General features: G+C 35.4%; 1 protein-coding gene across 2 annotated transcripts; it reads left to right on the forward strand.

Moving 5' to 3' along the window:
• Positions 1-364: 364 nt before the first annotated feature.
• Positions 365-6896, forward strand: LOC122279729. Of its 2 annotated transcripts, none has more exons than XM_043090526.1 (6): positions 365-818; positions 1085-2081; positions 2185-2369; positions 5535-5571; positions 5884-5951; positions 6065-6896. In XM_043090526.1, the coding sequence occupies exons 1-6, from the start codon at positions 721-723 to the stop codon at positions 6531-6533; spliced, it is 1854 nt and encodes a 617-aa protein (XP_042946460.1). In that variant the 5' UTR covers positions 365-720; the 3' UTR covers positions 6534-6896. The 2 variants fall into 2 exon arrangements, with proteins under 2 accessions (XP_042946460.1, XP_042946458.1); XM_043090524.1 differs by having other exon boundaries at positions 367-818; positions 6044-6896.
• Positions 6897-23569: the final 16673 nt, after the last annotated feature.

Below are 23569 nucleotides of genomic sequence, written 5' to 3' on the forward strand. Positions count from 1 at the left end.
TTTTAATCTTAGAAATGAATACTTATTTGATCATATGTTTTAAATATAAAATATATATATTAAATACATTTTATTGTTTAATAAATTCTCAATATATATTTTTTTTATAAATATATTAGTAATACTAATATATTTAATATATTAAAACTGAAAAATTAGACCGAAGTGGATAGAAACCGGTAAAACCGAACATACCGGTTTAGAGGGGCAAACCGGTGCGTAATTTATTTTTAAAAATATAAAATGGGTATAAAACTGAGTCGATTACACCTCTACCCTTACTGTTGCCGTTGTAAAGCAAAGAATAGAACGTTAATGCGAAGGCAGTTTGGTCCATCAAAATACCAAGCAACTCTCTCATTTCTCGCGGAGAGATAAGGAGAGATTTTGGGGAGAGGTTTGGTCCGGATCTGAAGGCTGAGGTGCGCGTATTCATCTGTTTGATAAAACAAAACCAGACAAACCGTACAGGCGAAACGGGTAACAAGCGAAGGTCCTAGAGCTCCAGATAGATCGATTGAGAGAGAGAGAACAAGAGAATCAAGTTCCGTGAGCAGGAGGCAAACCTTCTCTTTCGCTATCGCTATACGCTGCCTCAAATCTCCAAAGCATCGGGCGGAAGCAGAGACAGAAGAAATTGAAGTTACGCATAGACAGAGAGAGTTAGAGAGAGAGGGCGGTTGAGGGAGTGGGAGAGGGAGAGGGAGAGGGAGAGGAGAAATGTCGAAGAAGAAAGTGAGTGGGAACACCATGACTCTCAAGGATTTCCATGGCGGTTCAATTCCCTCTGATCTCCCTCTCCCTTCTGCACCTGGTGTGTAAGTAACTCTTGCCCCCTTATCTTCTAAACCTTTTCTTTTGTATCTATTGTTTGCTCTTCGATATAATTGTTTTAAGTTTAATCTCCTCCTCAATTTTTCATTGTCAATTCATATAAGCTAGCTTTTGATTTGATTTCAAACCCTAGTCCCGATTGAGCTCGTATAGAATCTCGCAAACAAGAACCTCTGTATCCGCTCGTACAAAGCCTAGTATATCTCCTTTCTTTTCTGAATTGATTTTTCGTTTTTTTTTTCGTATTTAGAACTGTGAGGCCGTCGGATCGCTCCGGTCAAGACCGCCCAAACTCATGGGGAAACTCAATTGGGAGGCCCGAAAACTGGTCTCGGCCACACACCTCACCTGCGACACGGCATTTCGATGATAAGACTCCTTTTCTCACTCATACTGCCCGCATTGGCCGGAACTTTGATGAGGATGAGCGAAAACCCCTTGATGGTGTTTCGGCCCCTCGTCGGACTATCAGCGATGAGAGCATTCGGGCCCCTGGGGCCCGTGTTGAGCTGAAGCCAGAGTATGGGTCGGGTGGGAGTTTTGTGGCTCGGCAGGGGTTAGCTGCAAGTGGGGCAGTAAATGCCTATGCGGCTAAGGTTAGCGAGGTGACTTGTGGTGGAGTTAATTCACAGCACTTAGGTGGGAATAGTGGGCTGGGAGTTGGTGGAGGTTATCCAAATGCGTGGGCAGCAAAGAAGGAGGTGGTGGGGGTTAATGAACCAGTGCAACAATCTGCCTGGTCTGGACCAACTGCTGTTTCGAAGTTGGCTCGTGCCAGTGCACTTGAAAAGGTATCTTCAGGTCGATGGAAATCAAAGCAGTCGCTTAATTTTCAGGCAGATGTTGAAGATGTGATGTCACCTAAAATGGAGAGTGTCTTTCAGTCCAATAGTTATGGTAATAGTAGCTACAATATGGTTGATGTTACGGGTGGAAGAGATTATCATGATGCAGCATTGGTCAGGCAGGTTGAACGAGGCCTGAATATTGAGGATGGGGTTCTTGCTGCTAGGAAGGAGTTACCAGAATATGAAATTGCTGTGGCTCCTATTTATTCAGATGTAAAAGAGTGGAACTCCACAATTCATATGGATAGGACTCCAGTTGCTCGTAATGATGGAAGACTTGGTGGATCTGAGTTGCAGTCCCCGGTGCCTTTAGAACCATCAGAGCGACCTAAGTTGAAATTGCTTCCCAGAACGAAGCCATTAAAAAGTTCGGAACAACCTGCTATTGACCATGCACAGGTATTTACAAAACTACGAGGGTTTCATAAACATATTAAGAAAATTAATGTAAAGCACAATTTGCATTCCATGCACTTAATTCCTTTTATGCTGTGGATTATAGGGGTATCGACGAGTGAGTGACACTGGTCATGCTGAAGCTTTTGAAGTGTATGGAAATATGAATCCTGCAAAACTTAGCATGGCAATCACCGAGAGTGTGCCGCAGGCTATGGAGCGTCCCAAATTGACTATAAAGTCTCGGTCACAGCATCTCGAGCAATTGGAAGGAAGTATTGAAAAAGATAGGTCAGTAACTGATTTTAGCTTTTTCCATTTGCATCGATCTTCCCTTTTTTCTGTTATTTTTATGTTTTATATGTTTGTGATTGAGATCACAAATACAACAATATCAAGGGTCAAAATATCTGTTTAGCCCAACATTTGCAATCTTCTTAGCATAGAGCTCTGCATGGAGTTGATTATTGTATGTTTTAAACATCTGTTAATTAAAAATGCGGACAACAAAAACCAATGCTATCTTAAATGTGCATCTTTTGGTTTCTGTATAGAAATCCTTTTTTCTTTGATAGTTACTGTATCAAAATCTTGATGTCAAATATTTTCAACATCTGTATAGAAATCTTGATGGCATATGTTTCAAGATTCTGTATATGTAATTGATCTTCTGGCTTGAAATATAGAAAAAATAAAAATTACCTTGAGTGTTGAGCTCGGATATTGCCCATATTTTAATAGGTAATCAAATATTTAATTGATAAAAACCCCAAGGGGTTGGCCCAAGTGGTGAAGGCCTTGATCTTGGAATATCACTCCCTTCAAGGTCCAAGGTTCAACACCTCTTGGGTGCAAACAATCCTTTGGGGTCACATCCATTGGTGAAAAGCCAGCGATTTAACCAGTTCCGTGTAGGGAAACTTCCGAGGGTACGGTACATGGGACCGAGGTTTACTCTGCAGGGGTGGGTCCAAAGGGTCTTGCCTTGGTTGGACCCACCTCTGCAAAGGTTCTCGGATATATATATATATATATATAAAGAAAAAAAAAAGAAAAAAGAAAAAAGAAAAAAAGAAGGTAGAAGAAGAAGAAGAAGAGTCATAGCCTGAACTATTGTATAACGTAAAATGCTAGTCATATTGCCAATTGGTTACTATTGCTATAGGGTGACTTGCTAATTAGCAAAATTTGAACGCTCTTGATTTATGCCTTTAAGAGATTATCTGTTTACCATTTTGGCTCTTGGATAAAAATGAAAAAGAAATTATAATAACATGGTTCAAATGGCAGTAGCTGGCCTAGTAATGTGGGTTCCCCTCCCCCAGTCTCACTTCTAACCATTACTTGGGGGAGAGTGATGAGTTGGTGGAATCTCATCAATTTAAGGCCATGTTTGGGAAGTGAGAAACTCATCTCATCTCAGAATTTTTTATAATTTCCTTTTCAAACATCGCTCAAACACAAAACACTTTTCAATTTTAAATTTTCAACTTTTTCATCTAATCAGGACATAATCATTATCTAACCATTACACTTTTTCCAAACTTCCAAACAAAACACAAAAAACAATACTAACCTTTTCAAATTGAAAAAAAAAAAAAATTCAAAAGTTATATTCAAAATTTGTTTTAACTTTATAATATTTTTATTCAATCTTTTTCTCTCCTTTCCCAAAAACCCAATAAAACATCTTAACTCAAACCATTTCACTACCATTCACAAACTATTTCACTACTATTCATAGAATTCTCATCTCATCTCTTTACCCAAATATGCCCTTAGTCAAGTTAGTTGCACTTTTGGGCTCAGGAGTATTTTAACAATTACAAAATAAAAATATTGGAATCCAAAGCCCTTTTTTTGGGCGCTGTAGGTACATCAATAGGTGAAGAATAGCATTTCATTGATTTCATACTTTGGGTTTTGGTTCAATGTATTAGAATGTTGAAGGTCCTGTATTTTTTGTCTTTTCTTTAAAACATTGATCATGGATCTTGGGTGGTTACATTTATCATGGCTCAATCTGAAGCCTGTGGAGAGATTTACTGAAAGTAGTGCTCTTCCCGTTCTATTAGGAGCATGTATCACACGTGCAAAATCTAAGAAAATACCACATGAATATTTGACCATAGTGGGAAGAATCAGTACATGAAATTATAATGAATTTGAAAGAAATTTTATCGAGAAGTAATCTGTATGGAATTCATGGTGCATCTATGACTGCTCAAGACATCATCTTACCACCTTCTGTGGAAATTGTTGATAACACACTGCGTATTTTTTGTAAATAAGTAATACAGCGAACGCAATGGAACCAATAAATTTGTGTATTGAATTACGAAATGTCTAAAAATATCTGCACATACATACAGATGCGTGCGTGTGCATGCATGTGATATGTTGTCACTCTTGAATCACTTATTAAGTCAGATTTGGAGGGTGAGATCATGGATGTTTGAGTTTTATATATCTACCTGTTTAAAAGGTTGCTAATACCCCTTCTATCTATAGAAAAGGTTACTATTCCCCTTTTACATTTTGACAATCCTCTGTAAATATTCCATTCACACAAAGTATATTTGTTTTAATTGTAATCTCTGACATTAAGGTCATGCTCTTTCTTCCTTTGAAGTTATCAAATAGTGGATAGAAAGGAAATTATCTTGAGCATGTGAGATTGACTCTAGAAGTTGGTTTATTATATGGATCTGAAATTTAGATGTTTTGTAGACAGGTATTAGATCAGTATGATGAAAAGTAGTGACATGGTTATTTTGCCTTTTTGTATATCATGTTCGTTATTATTAGATTTAGTTGTATTTTTGGTTAGTCTAGTCACACCTACTCTGAGTTGATATGACTCAATACGTAGGATAAAAGTTCGTGGAATTCACTGAATAATTGAAGTCTAAAAATGCCAGAACCATGAAACGGGTACAATATGTAGAATAAAAGTTCTTGGAATTCATTGAGTAGTGTGTTCTTCATTAGTAAGAAAAAAAAGAAGAAAAAAAAGAGTGCACACACTCGTGTCTATGTTGGTCTGCTGCCAATTACATACAATTTTCTTAAATAGTCAAGAACATCAAAAGTACATTTTACCGCAAATTTTGGCATCCGATCTAGGGCGAAACCAAAATAGCCTACCCAGTCAATTCTTGTATCTACTTTCTTAAAAAAAAAAAACGTGATTTCTAGTAAGAAGTTTTTATGTTTTACTGTTATGGCTGTTTGGTTGTGCTTTATTTTGAAACATGGTAGAACCTAATATAACTTTCTAGTTTCCACAATCATTCTTTGATTAATTTTCCCTAAGAAGTCATCGATGCATCATTTACATTGCTACATCTGTCCTTAGGTCCAAAGAAATGGCATGCAATTTCTTTTTTGTGCTTTGATTTTCACAAAAGATTGGGCCTTTTAATACCACTGATACAAATAGTCTGATTAATGCAGGAATGCGTTGTTTGGTGGTGCTCGCCCACGAGAACTGGTGAGTTTGATGTAATTACGAATGCCAGTTACAAATTTGCCTTGTCAGGTCTTCATGCTGCTGTTTTTAATTAGATTAAGTCAGTTGTTCTTTGTGCTTTTACGCATGGCCTCTATCTCTCTCTCTCTGGGGTATATGGTGACTTCAGCGTCTAAAATTGTTGTTTCTCTTGATCCCCTTCCCCTTTTTCTTCACACATTCAACTTTTCACTAGTCTCTCTGGTTACTTTCTATTTGCATTGTTCTCTTTCTTTTCAGTTATTCAGTGGCTTCATATTCCCATCTTGACAGCATTGCTAATCCTGTTCTCAGGTTCTGAAGGAGCGAGGGATTGGTGATGTTACCATCAACAACCATGATTTGGTTCAACAATTTGATAGGTAGTGAATCTGTATTCCATCTTTTCTTCTTCTATCATATTTACCTTGCTTTGCTGTCTTTTTCCTCAATTAATTATTATTGTTTTTTGAAGGGTTGAACATAATGTTCCCAGGATTGAAAGAGATATGAAAGGAAAGGATTGGAAAGCAAATCCAAATCCTGCTGACTACAGTGAAAAAAGTGAGAATCCTCTCCTTGGTCAAAGGATTGGAAAGAGACATGAGAGGAAAGATCATCGGCAAGAGATTGAGAGAGTTGATATGCAAAGGAACTGGCGTAATGAGAGCAGGAGAAATAACAGAGAGACTGAAAGGAAGCAGCAGCCAGTTGAGAGGCCACCTTCACCAGAGACTTGGCGCAAGCCGATTGGGCAGCCAAAACCAGACTCCCCGGACTCTAGTGGTCCACGCCATGGGAAAGTGGCCTCAGCCGTTGAGCTTGCCCAAGCATTCTCTAGGTCAGTCTCAGATCCAAAAGCAGCTGATCGCTTTTCAGGCCAAAGGAGCCTTCCTGGCCGGAACCAAATGCCTTTCTCACGGCTGATGGGTCCGACCCCAAGGCCTCAGATTAATGGATACTAAATGTTTGAGTGATTTCGTGGGCAATGGGTCATATTTCTGGTCAGAAGAATGTGTGGTGATACAGCATTGTGTATGTGCTAGATGTGAGAGTACTCGCCAAGTGATGGTATCTGCATCAGCTGACTTTAAGTTTCTGCTGAAAAATAATTGTCCTACAAAATTGATTACAATAACCAGCCCGGCTGGTGTTATCATCTCTTTACAGACGTCCCAAATCCCCATTCTGGTCCATTCTATTTTAATTTTTGCCTTTTCCTTCTTTCATAACTGTATTAGGAGGAAGTGTTCTGTTGTCACCTTTTTCTCAGAGCTGAGTTTACAATTTGCATTCATGGTATAATGTATTGGCAGTTTTGTTGTTTATCTGACAACTTGATAAGAGCTGATTTTTCTTGTGAGGTCTCCTTCTACACCTTCCTATACATAATCGCGTATACAATCAATCTGGGGGTTATTACAGCTCCATTTTGAAGAAGGCGAATATGGTCTTGCTTCCTTACCGTACCATAGTAAGTAGCCTGATGACTTGTAGAATAAGTGGAACAAGGAAAGAGAAGAGAAGAGTGGAACTCGTCTAGGGATACTTCAACTTCCCTTATAAATTGACAAGACTAATATTACCAAAATGCCCATGTCACCATTGAAAGTCCACTTGCTATATACGTTTAGAAAACCTAGGTACACAAATTACCACCGTTTCTAGTTACATTTAACTTCGAATTATCTATCTTAGCTCCTCTCTTAGGCTTCCCTGAGTAGAGGTTTCTTTTCCTGTTTCAGTACAGGCTTTGTTTTTTCTCCTTTCCAATCGTAAAACACTGGTGGTGTGAGAGAATGGCGGAAGAACTTGGTTCTATGGCGGAAGAACTTGGTTCTATGTATGAGTGTATGACACTTACTAAGCAGGAACAAGAAGAAATCCATGTGGAGGCCAGCCTTATGGAGGAGGTGATATCAAAAGGTGCGAAATGTGTTATTATGAAGTTGTTTATAGAGAAGTACCATCACAAGGAGATGTTCAAACAAACAATGAAGAAAATATGGCGACCAGTTCATGAAGTGAAGTTTTGTGATTTATTTTAGAGTCTTATATTGGTGGTATTTGCAAATTTACGTGACAAAGAATGTGTCTTGTGTGAAGGACCGTGGTCTTTTGATAAAAAACTTGTCTTGATGTAGGAATTCGATGTTAGGTAGCAAGTCCAATGTATCTAGTTTCTAAAAGCAATGTTTTGTTTAAGAATCCATGATCTTCCTCTTATGGAAAGAAACTATTATGTTAGGAAATAGGTGGGCAATGCACTAGGAGAAGTTGAAATAGATTTAGAGAAAGATGAATTGGCATGGGGTGAATATATGAGTGCCCAAGTTAATCTTGATGTTTCTAAACCTTTGTTATAGGGGAAGAAGATCACGATTGGATCGAACCATGCATACTAGGTGAGGTTCATGTATGAACACTTGCCTGATTTTTGCTATCAATGTGGATGTCTAGGCCATGGCACCAAGATTGTGAGCAATGGTAAGTTCTAAATGAAGGAAGTTCAGCTTCTAAATTTCCTAATGAGTAATGGCTATGAGTAGGATTTGTAGGTGGTTGTGGTGGGGCACTTAGAGGTCAAAAACAACCATAAGAACAAGCTTCTCAGTCAATGTTGCTAGATATGCAAGGAAGAAAACAAATAAATGAGGAGGGACAGGTGGAGGGACTAACTGTAACGGCTGCTTTGAAGGATCCTCATTTGGAAACGGGCGTGAATCATGCAAGTACTATAAAACTGCAACCCGAGAATCAAGCCAATAATAATGGTGCAACGGAAATGGAGGGCTTTAATTCAGGAATGGAAACTACTATTGGTGTAAATGGGACGTTACATAAGGAAGTTGCTATTTTGAATGAAGTACTAGCTGGTCTGAAAGTGGATCAGGATGCAGTGTTTGAAATACAAAGGAAGGAAGCAATTGTGTTAAACCAATTAATTCAAACTAAGTTGAATGGTGAGAAAAGGAGGAGAATGAGTAAAAGAAAAGTAGAACAATTGGTGAATGGAAAGAACAGTAAGGGGAAAATGAATAACAGAAGGAAAAGATTACCTGCTGGAGAAGATGAGGATGAAATGAGACTTAAAAAAAAAAGAGTTATACTAGTTCTGAGACATTTTGTTTAACATAACATAATGACATATTGGTGCAGGCTTGTTTCTAGCCCAGTCGAACATCATGAAAATCTTAAGCTGGAATTCACTTGGGCTTGGGAACCCACGTAGAATTTGAACTCCTTGAAATTTATTTTTGAAGGAAGGTCCAGCAGTTTTGTTTCTTCAAAAGACAAAACTGTCTGCAAAAGTGATGATTGAGAAAAAGTATCATTTGGGGTTCTCTAACTATATTGCACTGGATTGTGAGGGTAGAAGTGGTGGCATTACTCTATTGTGGAAAGAGGAGGTTAAGGTTTCTGTGTTGAGCTACTCAAAACAGCATATTGATGCATTAATTATTGATTGTGCAAATAACACTGAGTGGCATATTACTGGAGTGTATGGCCATCCAGATTCTGCACATAGGTTAGCCATATGGAACTTAATCATAACCATAAATTGAAGTGATGGAACCTCATGGCTTGTTTTTGGTGACTTCAATGAAATACTAGAGAATAATGAGAAATGTAGAGGAAGAGATAGAAGTGAAGGCCTTATGAGGGATTTTCGAAATTTGCATACTGATTGTGAGTTAAGGGATTTAATGTTTAATGGGATTCCATTCACACGATGCAATAAGAGGGCAGGTGCAGCTTGTATAAGTGAAAGGCTAGATTGATTCCTAGCAAATTCTGATTGGTGACAGTGCTATCCTTTGGCTATTGTTACTCATGGGGTTGTAGCATACTATGATCATATACCCTTGTGGGTAGATATTGAGGGTGGATATGAGTTGAGGAGAGGAAGAAAGCCCTTTAGATTTGAATCTATGTGGGTGGGGGAAGAAGGGTGCTAACAGATCATTATAAGAGTTTGGCAAGGTGGGCTGAGAAATGGGACTTTTGAAGATGTCATGAGAAAAATTGAAGAGTGCAGCCTCGAGTTATCATACTTGAACAAGCATACTTTTGGCATGGTTCATAGGCAGTTAGAGTTGGCCAAGAAAGGCCTGTCACAAATTCAAGAATCAGACCCCACTTTCACTAATTTAGAAGAGCATGCAAAGGCTTGAGATGAGGTGCAGAAATGGCTGGGCAGAGAAGAACTTATGTGGCATCAAAGAGCAAAGGCTATGTGGCTATAGGTTGGTAACCAAAATTCCAAATACTTCCATACAAAGGCTTGTCATAGAAGAAAGAAGAATTTTATTAAATGATTGCAGGATGAAAATGTGCAACAAAAGAAGGAGATTAGAGGGATAGGCTTATTGTTGATTATTTTCAATTCCTTTTTACCTCCTTAACTCAAAGAGGATTGATGGAGTTTAAGGCAAACATGGACAGAAAAGTGACAAACCATATGAATTAACTACTGACTTCAATGCAGAAGAAGTGTATAAGGCTTTGCAAAAAATGCATCCTACTAAAGTCCTTGGCCTTGATGGTATGTCCCCTATCTTTTTCCATATTGGCATATAATTGGAGATTTTGTGACAAAGGTTGTGCTGCATGTGCTGAATGGTGGTGAGTTCCCATCAGATTTGAATAAGACTTTCATTGCTTTGATTCCTAGAAAACAAGCTCCTATGCACGTTTATGGCTTTAGACCTATTATCCTTTGTAATGTCACTTACAAACATATTTCAAAAGTGTTGGTTAATAGGCTTAAACTAATTCTCCCTAGCATAGTTTCTAAGTCACAAAGTACTTTTGTACCAAGTAGGTTGATTTCTGATAATGTACTCATAGCATATGAGATTTTCATTTTTTGCAACAAAAAAGAGTTGGGAAGAAGGGCTATATGTCCATTAAACTAGATCTAAGAAGGCTTATGATAAGGTAGAATGTAATTTTTTGAAAACAATTATGGAGACCTTGGGGTTTGATGCACAATTCATTTATCTTATTATAAAGTGTATTACTTTTGCTTCATTTTTTGTTCTTCTTAATGGGATGCCAACTGGGCATATAACTCTATTGTGAAAATTTGCAAGTACACAAAATTGTAACAAGTACTATAGGATAAAGAAGGATGTTGAACCCACAAGGACTATTTACCTATTAACTATTGAAATTGTTCTAATTCTAAATTATTTGAAAATTAAGAAAATTGGTGGATTTTGAATTTTAAAAGAAAAGAATAAAAACAAATGAAATTAAATCAACATATGAAGACTTTACCAAACACTTAAAAAGATGAAGACTTCACCCAATAGAAAACACTAAGGCATCTTACTCAACTAACCAATCCAATCCCAAATTCTAACCATACAATCAATCAATTATCATCCTATTTAACGGCAAAATAGTCAAGTTATCTAAGACCCTCTCTCAAGTAGAATTAGAATTACCCAAGGTACGATAACCTGCGATATATCTATACAAATTTAAAAGCATTTGAACACATTAAGATTTATAATATTTCACATAAAAATCGCATAAATCACATTGGCACATTCCTATCTTTCATTCAATTCATGACATATATCATACGAAGCTACACTACATGCATCATCTCTCGAATTAATATGCACAACAAATCACTCAACTATTGGCCAGATAATTGAAAGTATTAAACTCAATGATGTATACTCAAAATGAATGATAAAATTATGATCACATAGAAATAAGATTCAGAATTGTCATGGAGAGGCTACATCTTAGCCTTAGTAATAGAAATTGGCTCATAATAGAATCAAAACAAGCCATACTAATTCTAGAATTCATAATGAAAATTGTACAAAGAGAAGATGAAAGAGTTAAGAAGTAGACTGTATGTAGATCGAGAATCTTAATTGTCAATGTAACAGCCTGCTAGAAATTCAATTGTGAAATTTCTATTAACTTTAGGAACCTCGTGAAAACCCCATAAGTTTTCACGAATCCATTAATCGTATAGGTTTTTGTCTAATTACAAAGTTAGTGTTATTATTTACTATGGTATCAGAAGTGTGTTTTTGATTATTGGAGATAGTTAGAAGTGTCAAAATGTATTATGGTTTGTGCCATTAGACTCGGAGGGTTATTTAAAGTCTTATGGCGCAATAACATTTTTGCATATTTTCGGACAAAACCTCTATTCAAAATTGTAGATATTATTGGATAAAAAGAAATATCTTGAGGTAATTTTCATGAATATTATTGGGTAAAAATATTTTGAGTTGATTTTTATAGATATTATTAGATAAAAATATCTTAAGTTGATTTTTTGTAGATACTATTGGATAGAATATTATGAGATAATCTTTTATAGATATTTTGGATAGGAGAAAACTACACTCAACTCTCAACTCCAGCCTCATCTCTTCTATATCTCATCCATAAGTATCTCCAGCCACCTCTCCCCACGAAATTATCTTCATTTACACTTTCCACTGAAAGAATATCAAACACTCTCTCGGATAGCTTTTAGGAGGTCTTTTGCACACCCATTTCGAAGCTTTTGTAAGTGTTTTATCATAAAATATCCTTCATATAAGTTGTTCCTTTTTGAGTCTAGTTTACATGGATATCTTATTTGTCCCATTTGAAGATCATTTGGTCAGTCAAATATTATGTAAACTATAGAAAGGTCATTCTGGGAGATAAACTGGAGAATATGTTATAGTTTGGAGTTTTTAACCAAGCTAATGGATAGATATTGGTCCGAAATTTTTATGGAGTATTGTTAACATGTATATGTGACTATTGGTTGAGGATTTTTGCATGATTAAAGGTTTTGATGAAAGATTTTCTTAGATTTAGAAACTTAGAAACTGGAAGAAGAAAAACAGTTTCTGTTTTGAGAAAGTTTAACTCTTTAGTGGTCTAAACCTATTCTAATGACTTTAATAATTTTATTGGAGGATCCTAAGTATCTTATATACATGTTATATTATTATTTTGAAGATATTTGATGTTAGTTTCAAAGATATGAAATTTTATCCAAAGAGATATTCAAATAAGCCAAAGTGTGGATATTCTTGGCTAAATTTATGTTTTGGTTAATTTCTAACCATGTGATCTTGAATTATAAGCTTATATATGTTTTAGGACATCTTTTTAAACCATGTGATGATTTTGTTTGAAGATCATATATTTATAAGTCATAGATCAAGAGATTTATCAAAACTAGTTGAGGAAAAAGTTTCTGTTTTTGGACTAAGTGTAAAACCAAAAACTCCAAATGTTATTTTGTGATTTTGGTGACTTTGGTTTGATGATTTAAAGCATGGTTGATGTTAGGATGATATTATGAATATGTTAGAAGTAAGATTTGATTTTTGAAACTCTTGGAGATGTTTTGATTTAAGGTCAAAACTTGTGATTCAAGTGCTTGGATCTTTTTACAAAAAAGTTTGGTGTTGATTATTAGCTTTTTCTAAATAGATGTTTTAAGTATGGTTTTGAACTTAGGATTGGAAGATGTTTGTTGCAAAATTTTGGTTTAAGCATGAGTTTTGAAGTTGAAAGGAATTGCAACAAAAAAATCAAGGGAAATGGCCTATGGATGTTTCGGCCAAAGTGTATTTTTCATAGTTGTGTTTTGTTTTAAATTCTTCTGAGTTGATATTTAAGTTTAGGACAAAATTTACATGAGGAATGTAAATTTTGGAAACTTTTGGAGTTAGTATGCAAAATCCTTAAGTTATGGGTAAAACGGTCATTTTCCCACATGTAGAGAGTAAAATGAAAATTTTACTCTTTAAGTTAGTATTTTCCATATTTCAAATTATTAGTGATTTAGTTCTAAATTTTAGAATCACTAATTACAGTTACTCGTGATCGCACTTGAAGTTTTATAAGAAACGCGGAGATCGAGGTAAGTTAGTTTTTAACTTACTAGCAGTCTACTGTGTATGTGTGCTAAGTAAAGGAACTACAGTGTATGTATGTGTGTTATCATATATGTCATGCCATGCCAAGTTATCACGTAATTGTCTATTATACAGAATTTATTCTGTCATCAATTTTTATCTGTTACATAATATATTCTGTTATGTATTACTGTACATTACAAGTACGTCATGCTAAGTATGCCATCTATTACATGTATGTCAAGTCATGTAATATTCACTGTTGCAAGTATGTCATGTTAAATATGTTGTCTATTATATGTTATGTCATGTTACGAAATGTTTCTATATCAAGTTGGTCATGTATTTCAAGTTATGTTCAAGTCACGTTATGTTACGTCAGGGCTTCAGTCCTTTCGTATTCCAGTCACGTTTCATCTTGATTACTTATGTATGGGGTCACAGCAATTGTGACGCATACACTACATGAGATACAGCAATTGTGACACGTAGAATACATGGGGCCACAACAACTGTGGAGTATGTATTTAAGCAGTTAAAGAATAAGTTTCCGTATAATACATGGGGCCACAACAACTGTGGAGTATGTATTTACACGTAGAATACATGGGGCTACAACAACTGTGGAGTATGTATTTTTCATGTTAAGTCAAGTTTGTGTAGAATACATGGGGCCACAACAATTGTGGAGTATGTTTTTTTCATGTTAAGTCAAGTTTGTGTAAAATACATGGGGCCACAACAACTGTGGAGTATGTATTTACACGTAGAATACATGGCGCCACAACAACTGTAGAGTATGTATTTTTCATGTTAAGTCAAGTTTCAGAACAAGTTCATGATAAGTCAAGTTTCAGATCAAGTTCATGTCAAGTTAAGTTCAGTTCATGTTTCAATTTAAGTTATGTCAATTATGCTATGTTGTACGCCAAGTTATGCTTTAATTACTTATGAATTTGATTATGCATTTATGCTTTTACTGTCATGCATGCATCATTAGCTTGTGTGGAAGTTTTTTGTTAACTTACTGAGATTTGTAATCAAATCTCACTTTGGTAGTCCCAACTATCATTCCCCCCGAATGGTAGATCTTGTTACAGGACCTGAAGGAGAATCAGGAGCTAATCAACTAGACACAGTTGACTAAGCGACGGTGCGACGTCAATGTTAATATAGTAGTTAACGTAAATTACTACTTGTACAATGGAGTTGCATCTTTAGTACTTTTTGGATCATAACCATTTTGGACTAGTGTTGTGATCTATTCAATGGGTCTTTATGTATGAAGTATGTTTTAAGCATTTGGGATATTTTCAATTTGGTGCATAGTATTGCTAAAGAAAAAGAAAATTATCCGCTGCGAATATTGCATAATGTTAGATGCATGTTAGGAACATTGCATCTTATATGTCATGAACGGGGGCAGGTAACCTTGTATTGCATGTCTCGACGCTTCAAATGTCCGTCCGATCCCAAACGGAATTTGGGGGCGTCACAGGGTGGTATCAGAGCAAATACGTCTCTGGGCAGTAAATCCACATGTCCTTAGGAAATGCACCAAACATTATGCTTGAAATTTTAGTCGTCAGTAGGCTTGAATTTCTTAAGGTATGAAAGGTAGTATGTGATTTTTATACATATACTCGTATGTTTCAAGAAGGGACACATGACTCGTGATAGAATACTTCGGAATCCTAAGGGAGATAACAATCAAGAGGATCAGAATTTCCCGATAGATGAAGAATTAGTTGAGGTAAATATAGTTAACGTTGATCTGATTGCAATTGATGGTAGTATTGCATTATTGTTATTTTGGAGTAGGTCAAGTCTTTGGAGTTGGTAAATTGTACATTGTTTGATTCAAACGAGTCATTGTTTCTATTAATTATGGTAGTGCTTGAGAATTCAGCTTGGAAGCTGAATTGTTACCCTAGTGGTAAGAGTAATAATTTTCATTAGAAGTATTATTGTTCATACCAATGTAGATATAGAATACCTTTTAGTAATATGAGAAAGGATATGTAGGATTGATGAATGGTATTCCACATATTTGGAAGATTGTTTTAATTCTGAGAATACGATAAAAATTGTGTTTGGAAGAGTAATTTGATTAGGAGAAGCTTTAGCCTTAGTAGAATTCATTTATGATAATAGTATTACCACGCCGCCAATAAATGATTCCTGGCAAAGCACTATCTTTATGGATACATAGATCGATCTTCTTTTGAAGACTATTATATGGGGAGTAAAATCTTAGTCTTGAGGATTTATGTAAACATTAGGAACAAATCATTTAGAGTTAGAATAATTGATAACTCATGATGGATAGAAGAGTTATGACAATCATAAGAGAGAAAGTCTCAAGTTTAAGTTATTAACTGGTCAGTTATCGAAGTACCACCTAGGAAGATGACTGATTGTTGCGATTATAAAGAAGTAAGTTAGTCCTAGACCAGTAGAACTCCTTGAGGTTTTTATTAACTTGAAGATTACTGAGAGTTTGGATATGCATGATTAAATGCATATTTATATGAGTCATTGGATCATGTCATATATATGAAAATCCCTGAAAGAAATAAATGGAGCACATAAAACATCTACCAGAAGATAGAAACACAAATATGAATATTTGTGAAGTATTATTTTATTATCATAAAGCAAAATTACAGAAATTTGAGGCTCTTTGCCTCAATCTTTAAACGCTCTTGCTCTTCAAAAATCTGCATGCCTTTCCTATCTAAAGGAGTAGCCACTCGAAAAGAAGAGTTAAGCAAAGATTTTAAATCTCTGTTCTCTCGCTTTACTACTTCTATCTTCATGTTGGATTCCATAAGAAGCCTCTGAAGGATAGAAATTTTCTCGTGGAATTTGTCAACCCCACCAGTCCTGGATTGCAGTCACTGAGAATATGCGACAATGGCTGATGAGTATCGAGTACCGAGACTCACAAGCTCGTAGATAAGTTCATTATCTGACTTATTAGTCAGATCATTATTGGATTGCATTATAGCACCTACGGAAGAAGCATAAACAACTGGTGAACGAGGTGCAGAATACCTCATGTTTTGGTAATAAGAAGATTGCTGAGCCATTGCAAAGTGAGTAAGCAGAAAGAGATTGCAGAGTAATAATGCAGACTAATTTCAGAAAAGTGAAGAAGATGAGATGAGAAAGAAGATGAACTGAATAATTCTTTTATAGAGAAAATTATGACGAATCATCTCTCGTGAATCATTTCTCTACAAGAGACAAGAGCAATGTAGTATCATAGCTGCGGTGCTCGACAATTACAGAAGAATAAAGTAGTGTCGTAACTATGCGGCGCCTGACAACTACAGAAGACCTATAAAAATCATGCGCATCAGAGTTGTCTGGTCTAAAACAGAGGGCCACCGATTTAAAAAAAAAAAACAGAGAGAGAGAGAGGATAACGGGTTAATTTTGATGAATTCTCTACTAAGTTTGGTATTTACAAGAACACTTAAAGTATATCGCCTATGTTTTTCTAAAGAAGAGTTTCGGAAGATTATTTACTTGAAATTTTAGGTTTGGAGAGTGTGTCGATACAACTTGGCCAACCTTGTGGAAAGAAGTATAATATAATTGTTGATTAAAATAAGAGAGTTAAGGAATGACATAATCTCAAAGGCAAATATATACGGGATAGACACCAGGTTGGTAAGCAACACATATTCCTTAACTTGTTATTTCTTACTTACTTCAATTTTGAGGACGAAATCTTTTTTTTAGGAGGGGAGATTGTAACAGCCTGCTAGAAATTCAATTGTGAAATTTCTATTAACTTTAGGAACCTCGTGAAAACCCCATAAGTTTTCACGAATCCATTAATCGTATAGGTTTTTGTCTAACTACAAAGTTAGTGTTATTATTTACTATGGTATCAGAAGTGTGTTTTTGATTATTGGAGATAGTTAGAAGTGTCAAAATGTATTATGGTTTGTGCCATTAGACTCGGAGGGTTATTTAAAGTCTTATGGCGCAATAACATTTTTTCATATTTTCTGATAAAACGTCTATTCAAAATTGTAGATATTATTGGATAAAAAGAAATATCTTGAGGTAATTTTCATGAATATTATTGGGTAAAAATATTTTGAGTTGATTTTTATAGATATTATTAGATAAAAATATCTTAAGTTGATTTTTTGTAGATACTATTGGATAGAATATTATGAGATAATCTTTTATAGATATTTTGGGTAGGAGAAAACTACACTCAACTCTCAACTCCAGCCTCATCTCTTCCATATCTCATCCATAAGTATCTCCAGCCACCTCTCCCCACGAAATTATCTTCATTTTCACTTTCCATTGAAAGAATATCAAACACTCTCTCGAATAGCTTTTAGGAGGTCTTTTGCACACCCATTTCGAAGCTTTTGTAAGTATTTTATCATAAAGTCTCCTTCATATAAGTTGTTCTTTTTTGAGTCTAGTTTACATGGATATCTTATTTGCCCCATTTGAAGATCATTTGATCAGTCAAATATTATGTAAACTATAAAAAGGTCATTCTGGGAGATAAACTGGAGAATATGTCATAGTTTGGAGTTTTTGACCAAGCTAATGGATAGATATTGGTCCGAAATTTTTATGGAGTATTGTTAACATATATATGTGACTATTGGTTGAGGATTTTTGCATGATTAAAGGTTTTGATGAAAGATTTTCTTAGATTTAGAAACTTAGAAACTGGAAGAAGAAAAACAGTTTCTGTTTTGAGAAAGTTTAACTCTTTGGTGGTCTAAACCTATTCTAATGACTTTAATAATTTTATTGGAGGATCCTAAGTATCTTATATACATTTTGTATTATTATTTTGAAGATATTTGATGTTAGTTTCAAAGATATGAAATTTTATCCAAAGAGATATTCAAATAAGCCAAAGTGTGGATATTCTTGGCTAAATTTATGTTTTGGTTAATTTCTAACCATGTGATCTTGAATTAGAACCTTATATATGTTTTAGGACATCATTTTAAACCATGTGATGGTTTGGTTTGAAGATCATATATTTATAAGTCATAGATCAAGAGATTTATCAAAACTAGTTGAGGAAAAAGTTTCTGTTTTTGGACTAAGTGTAAAACCAAAAACTCCAAATGTTATTTTGTGATTTTGGTGACTTTGGTTTGATGATTTAAAGCATGGTTGATGTTAGGATGATATTATGAATATGTTAGAAGTAAGATTTGATTTTTGAAACTCTTGGAGATGTTTTAATTTAAGGTCAAAACTTGTGATTCAAGTGCTTGGATCTTTTTACAAAAAAGTTTGGTGTTGATTATTAGCTTTTTCTAAATGGATGTTTTAAGTATGGTTTTGAACTTAGGATTGGAAGATGTTTGTTGCAAAATTTTGGTTTAAGCATGAGTTTTGAAGTTGAAAGGAATTGCAACAAAAAAATCAAGGGAAATGGCCTATGGATGTTTCGGCCATAGTGTGTTTTTCATAGTTGTGTTTTGTTTTAAATTTTTCTGAGTTGATATTTAAGTTTAGGACAAAATTTACATGAGGAATGTAAATTTTGAAAACTTTTGGAGCTAGTATGCAAAATCCTTAAGTTATGGGTAAAACGGTCATTTTCCCACATGTAGAGAGTAAAATGAAAATTTTACTCTTTAAGTTAGTATTTTCCATATTTCAAATTATTAGTGATTTAATTCTAAATTTTAGAATCACTAATTACAGTTACTCGTGATCGCACTTGAAGTTTTATAAGAAACACGGAGATCGAGGTAAGTTAGTTTTTAACTTACTAGCAGTCTACTGTGTATGTGTGCTAAGTAAATGAACTACAGTGTATGTATGTGTGTTATCATATATGTCATGCCATGCCAAGTGATCACGTAATTGTCTATTATACATAATTTATTCTGTCATCAATTTTTATCTGTTACATAATATATTCTATTATGTATTACTGTACATTACAAGTACGTCATGCTAAGTATGCCATCTATTACATGTATGTCAAGTCATGTAATATTCACTGTTGCAAGTATGTCATGTTAAATATGTTGTCTATTATATGTTATGTCATGTTACGAAATGTTTTTATCTCAAGTTGGTCATGTATTTCAAGTTATGTTCAAGTCACGTTATGTTACGTCAGGGCTTCAGTCCTTTCGTATTCCAGTCACATTTCATCTTGATTACTTATGTATGGGGTCACAGCAATTGTGACGCATACACTACGTGAGATACAGCAATTGTGACACGTAGAATACATGGGGCCACAACAACTGTGGAGTATGTATTTAAGCAGTTAAAGAATAAGTTTCCGTATAATACATGGGGCCACAACAACTGTGGAGTATGTATTTACACGTAGAATACATGGGGCCACAATAACTGTGGAGTATGAATTTTTCATGTTAAGTCAAGTTTGTGTAGAATACATGGGGCCACAACAATTGTGGAGTATATATTTTTCATGTTAAGTCAAGTTTGTGTAAAATACATGGGGCCACAACAACTGCGGAGTATGTATTTACACGTAGAATACATGGGGCCACAACAACTGTAGAGTATGTATTTTTCATGTTAAGTCAAGTTTTAGAACAAGTTCATGATAAGTCAAGTTTCAGATCAAGTTCATGTCAAGTTAAGTTCAGTTCATGTTTCAATTTAAGTTATGTCAATTATGCTATGTTGTACGCCAAGTTATGCTTTAATTACTTATGAATTTGATTATGCATTTATGCTTTTACTGTCATGCATGCATCATTAGCTTGTGTGGAAGTTTTTTGTTAACTTACTGAGATTTGTAATCAAATCTCACTTTGGTAGTCCCAACTATCATTCTCCCCGAATGGTAGATCTTGTTACAGGACCTGAAGGAGAATCAGGAGCTAATCAACTAGACACAGTTGACTAAGCGACGGTGCGACGTCAATGTTAATATAGTAGTTAACGTAAATTACTACTTGTACAATGGGGTTGCATCTTTAGTACTTTTTGGATCATAACCATTTTGGACTAGTGTTGTGATCTATTCAATGGGTCTTTATGTATGAAGTATGTTTTAAGCATTTGAGATATTTTCAATTTGGTGCATAGTATTGCTAAAGAAAAAGAAAATTATCCGCTGCGAATATTGCATAATGTTAGATGCATGTTAGGAACATTGCATCTTATATGTCATGAACGGGGGCAGGTAACCTTGTGTTGCATGTCTCGACGCTTCAAATGTCCGTCCGATCCCAAACGGAATTTGGGGGCGTCACAGTCAACAACTCCAATTCAGGCTTTGTCTTCTTTTTCTTTTTTCAAGTTTCGAATTCCTCTTCAACGATGATGAAAATCCTCAATTTTCAAGACTCTAGTCTTCCTCTCTCTTATCTCCCCAAAACAAGATTCTTCCAAAATAGGCTGTTTTTCTGCCACCTCCTTGATGTGCTATTTTCTCTGTCTAGATCTTTTTTTTTTTAAAAGTCTTTTACATGAACGTTGTAGGGTTTTGTCTTAGCTTTCTGTAGATACCTAGATCGCCCTTTTTGGAGTTCCTTAGCAAAAGTTCTGCTCCAAATACTGAGGAGTGTTTAAGGAAATTGGAGAAAGGAATGTTCTTTTTTTGGGACTCTTAATGAAGGAATTTTGAATTTAAAAAGGAAAGTTTCCTTCTTAATTCCCACAACTACTTCAATTTATTTATTCTTAAAAAAATAAACAAAATAAATAAAAATTTTAATAAATAATAAAATTAAACACAAACTAACGTAAAAATAAGAGTAAAAATATGACAAAACTTGTATAGAAATTAAACACATCAAACTCTTGGCAGAGGTTTAAGACAAGGGAACTCTTGGCAGAGGTTTAAGACAAGGGGACCCTTTGTCCTCTTATCTTTTTCTAGTGTGCACTAAAAGATTGATCCATTTACTGAGACAAGCAGATAGACAGCATGGCATTCAAGGCATACAGATCTGTAGAAGGTCACCACAAATCAACCATCTACTTTTTGCAAATGACAGTGCAAGGCTGATGTCAATACAAACCAACAGATATAAGAGTTGTTGCAACAGTATGAGATAGCCTCAGGTCAACAAGAAAAAAATTGTTGTGGTATTTAGCAGAAATATAAGGGTTGATATGAGAGAAGATATAATGGCATTTTTTTTTGGGGGGCGGGGGTGGCATGGTTCAGTAATATGAAAAATATTTGAGACTACCACCCATGATTGGAAGAGCAAAATCAAAAGCATTTTTTGGTACCAAGCATCATGTATGGTAGAAACTTCAAACTTGGAAGGAAAAATAGCTTTCACAAGGTGGCAAAGTCATCATCATTAAAGCAATGGCTCTATCCATTCTAACCTATTCCATGAGTTGCTTCAAGTTGCTTGATTATTTATGTAAGGAATTAGAAGGGATGATAGCACAATTTTGGTGGGACAGAAAAGAAAATGAAAGAAAAATACATTAGGTAAGCTGGAACAAGCTATGTGCATCAAAATTCCATGGAGGCATGGGCTTTAAAGATCTCAGGAAGTTCAATACGACTCTTTTAGCAAAAAAAGGATGGAGAATCTTACAAGAAAGTGATACTCTTCTTCACAAGATTTTTAGGGCAAAGTACTTTCCACATTCTAATTTCCTCGAGGCAAAATTAGGACATAGTCCCTCCTATGCTTGGAGTTGGATATGGGAAGTAAAATCATGTTTGATGAAGGGTTGCCAATGGCTAGTAGGAGATGGAAGGAAGATTAAGATATGACAAGACTACTGGATCCCTAGCCAAAACTCATTATAGCAAGAATCTGTCTATATACTAGAACATTGTAGAGATGCCATAGTAGATACTTTGATTGGTAGCAACACAAAATGGTGGGACATATAGAAGCTAAGAGCTCTCTTCAATCCAAGTATTGTTACTTATATGACAAAGATTGTACTTAATTCAGAGGGTGGGGAAGATAGGATCATATGGAGGCAATCAAAGGATGGCAGATTCTCATTAAAAACAGCTTATAACTTACTGACAGATAGAGAGGTGGGGATTGATGTTGGAAGTTCTCACCATCAACAATTACTTCCTTCATGGAAAAGTCTATGGAAGTTGAAGATCCCTCACAAAGTCAAGATATTTGCTTGGAGAGCATGTAAGAATTGTCTGCCAACCACTAAGAATCTGATTCATAAAAAGGTTAATGTAGATCCACTATGCACTTTGTGTAATGAGGCTCCAAAATGTATTTCACATGCTTTACTATACTGTATTTCCATTCAAAACACTTGGCAATAGGTGTTGCTTGCAGTGGTCTAGAGTGAAGTTCAATGAAACTTTCTACAAATTGCCTTAGATATACATGAGAGAGGCTCAAAAGAGGAGTTGGGGCTGTTTTTATTACTGGCTTGGGGATTTTGGTATCAAAGGAACAAGATGGTGCATGACAAGCTATTCCTTAATCCAAAACAAGTTGTAGCTCAAGCCTTATCATTGCATAAATATAGTTAGGACCAGATTCTATCCACACAAACAAATATGAAGAATCATTACAAATGGCAGCCACCTCCATCGGGTTTGGTTAAACTTAATGTGGATGGAGCCATGTTCTCATACCAATATAAGGCAGGTGTAGGGGCAATCTTAAGGGACTTGAATGGTGAGGTTCTATTTGCTGTTAGTATGAAAGAATAGAATGCTGCTGAACCAGAGGCCATGGAGCTACTTGCTATGTTGAGAGGGCTACATTTCTACTTGCAAAGAGGGATTACTCAGCTTGTTTTTGAGAGTGACTATTTGATGATGATAAAGGCTATTCAACATGAAACAGTTGCTTCTTTCTCTATTTTATTTCATGTGTTGCAGGAAACTAAAAATCTTATGAGAAGGTTTCATTCATGTACTGTCCAACATGTCCATAGATTAGGCAATCAAGCTGCCCATGGATTAGCTCGTTATGCTTGGCATGTTGAGGATGTAGTGATGTGGAAGGATGTGATTCCTATGCCTATCTCCCAAATTGTTTGGGTTGATAAGGTTTCTGTAACGCCCCGTTCTGAAGGTTTGGAGAGTTAACTCTTATAACTTGATAAGTACTATCTTTCATATCCAAACTATATTTGCAAAGACTCCA

This window comes from Carya illinoinensis, chromosome 10 (genome assembly GCF_018687715.1).
Source record: "Carya illinoinensis cultivar Pawnee chromosome 10, C.illinoinensisPawnee_v1, whole genome shotgun sequence".
Taxonomy (NCBI): Eukaryota; Viridiplantae; Streptophyta; class Magnoliopsida; order Fagales; family Juglandaceae; genus Carya; species Carya illinoinensis.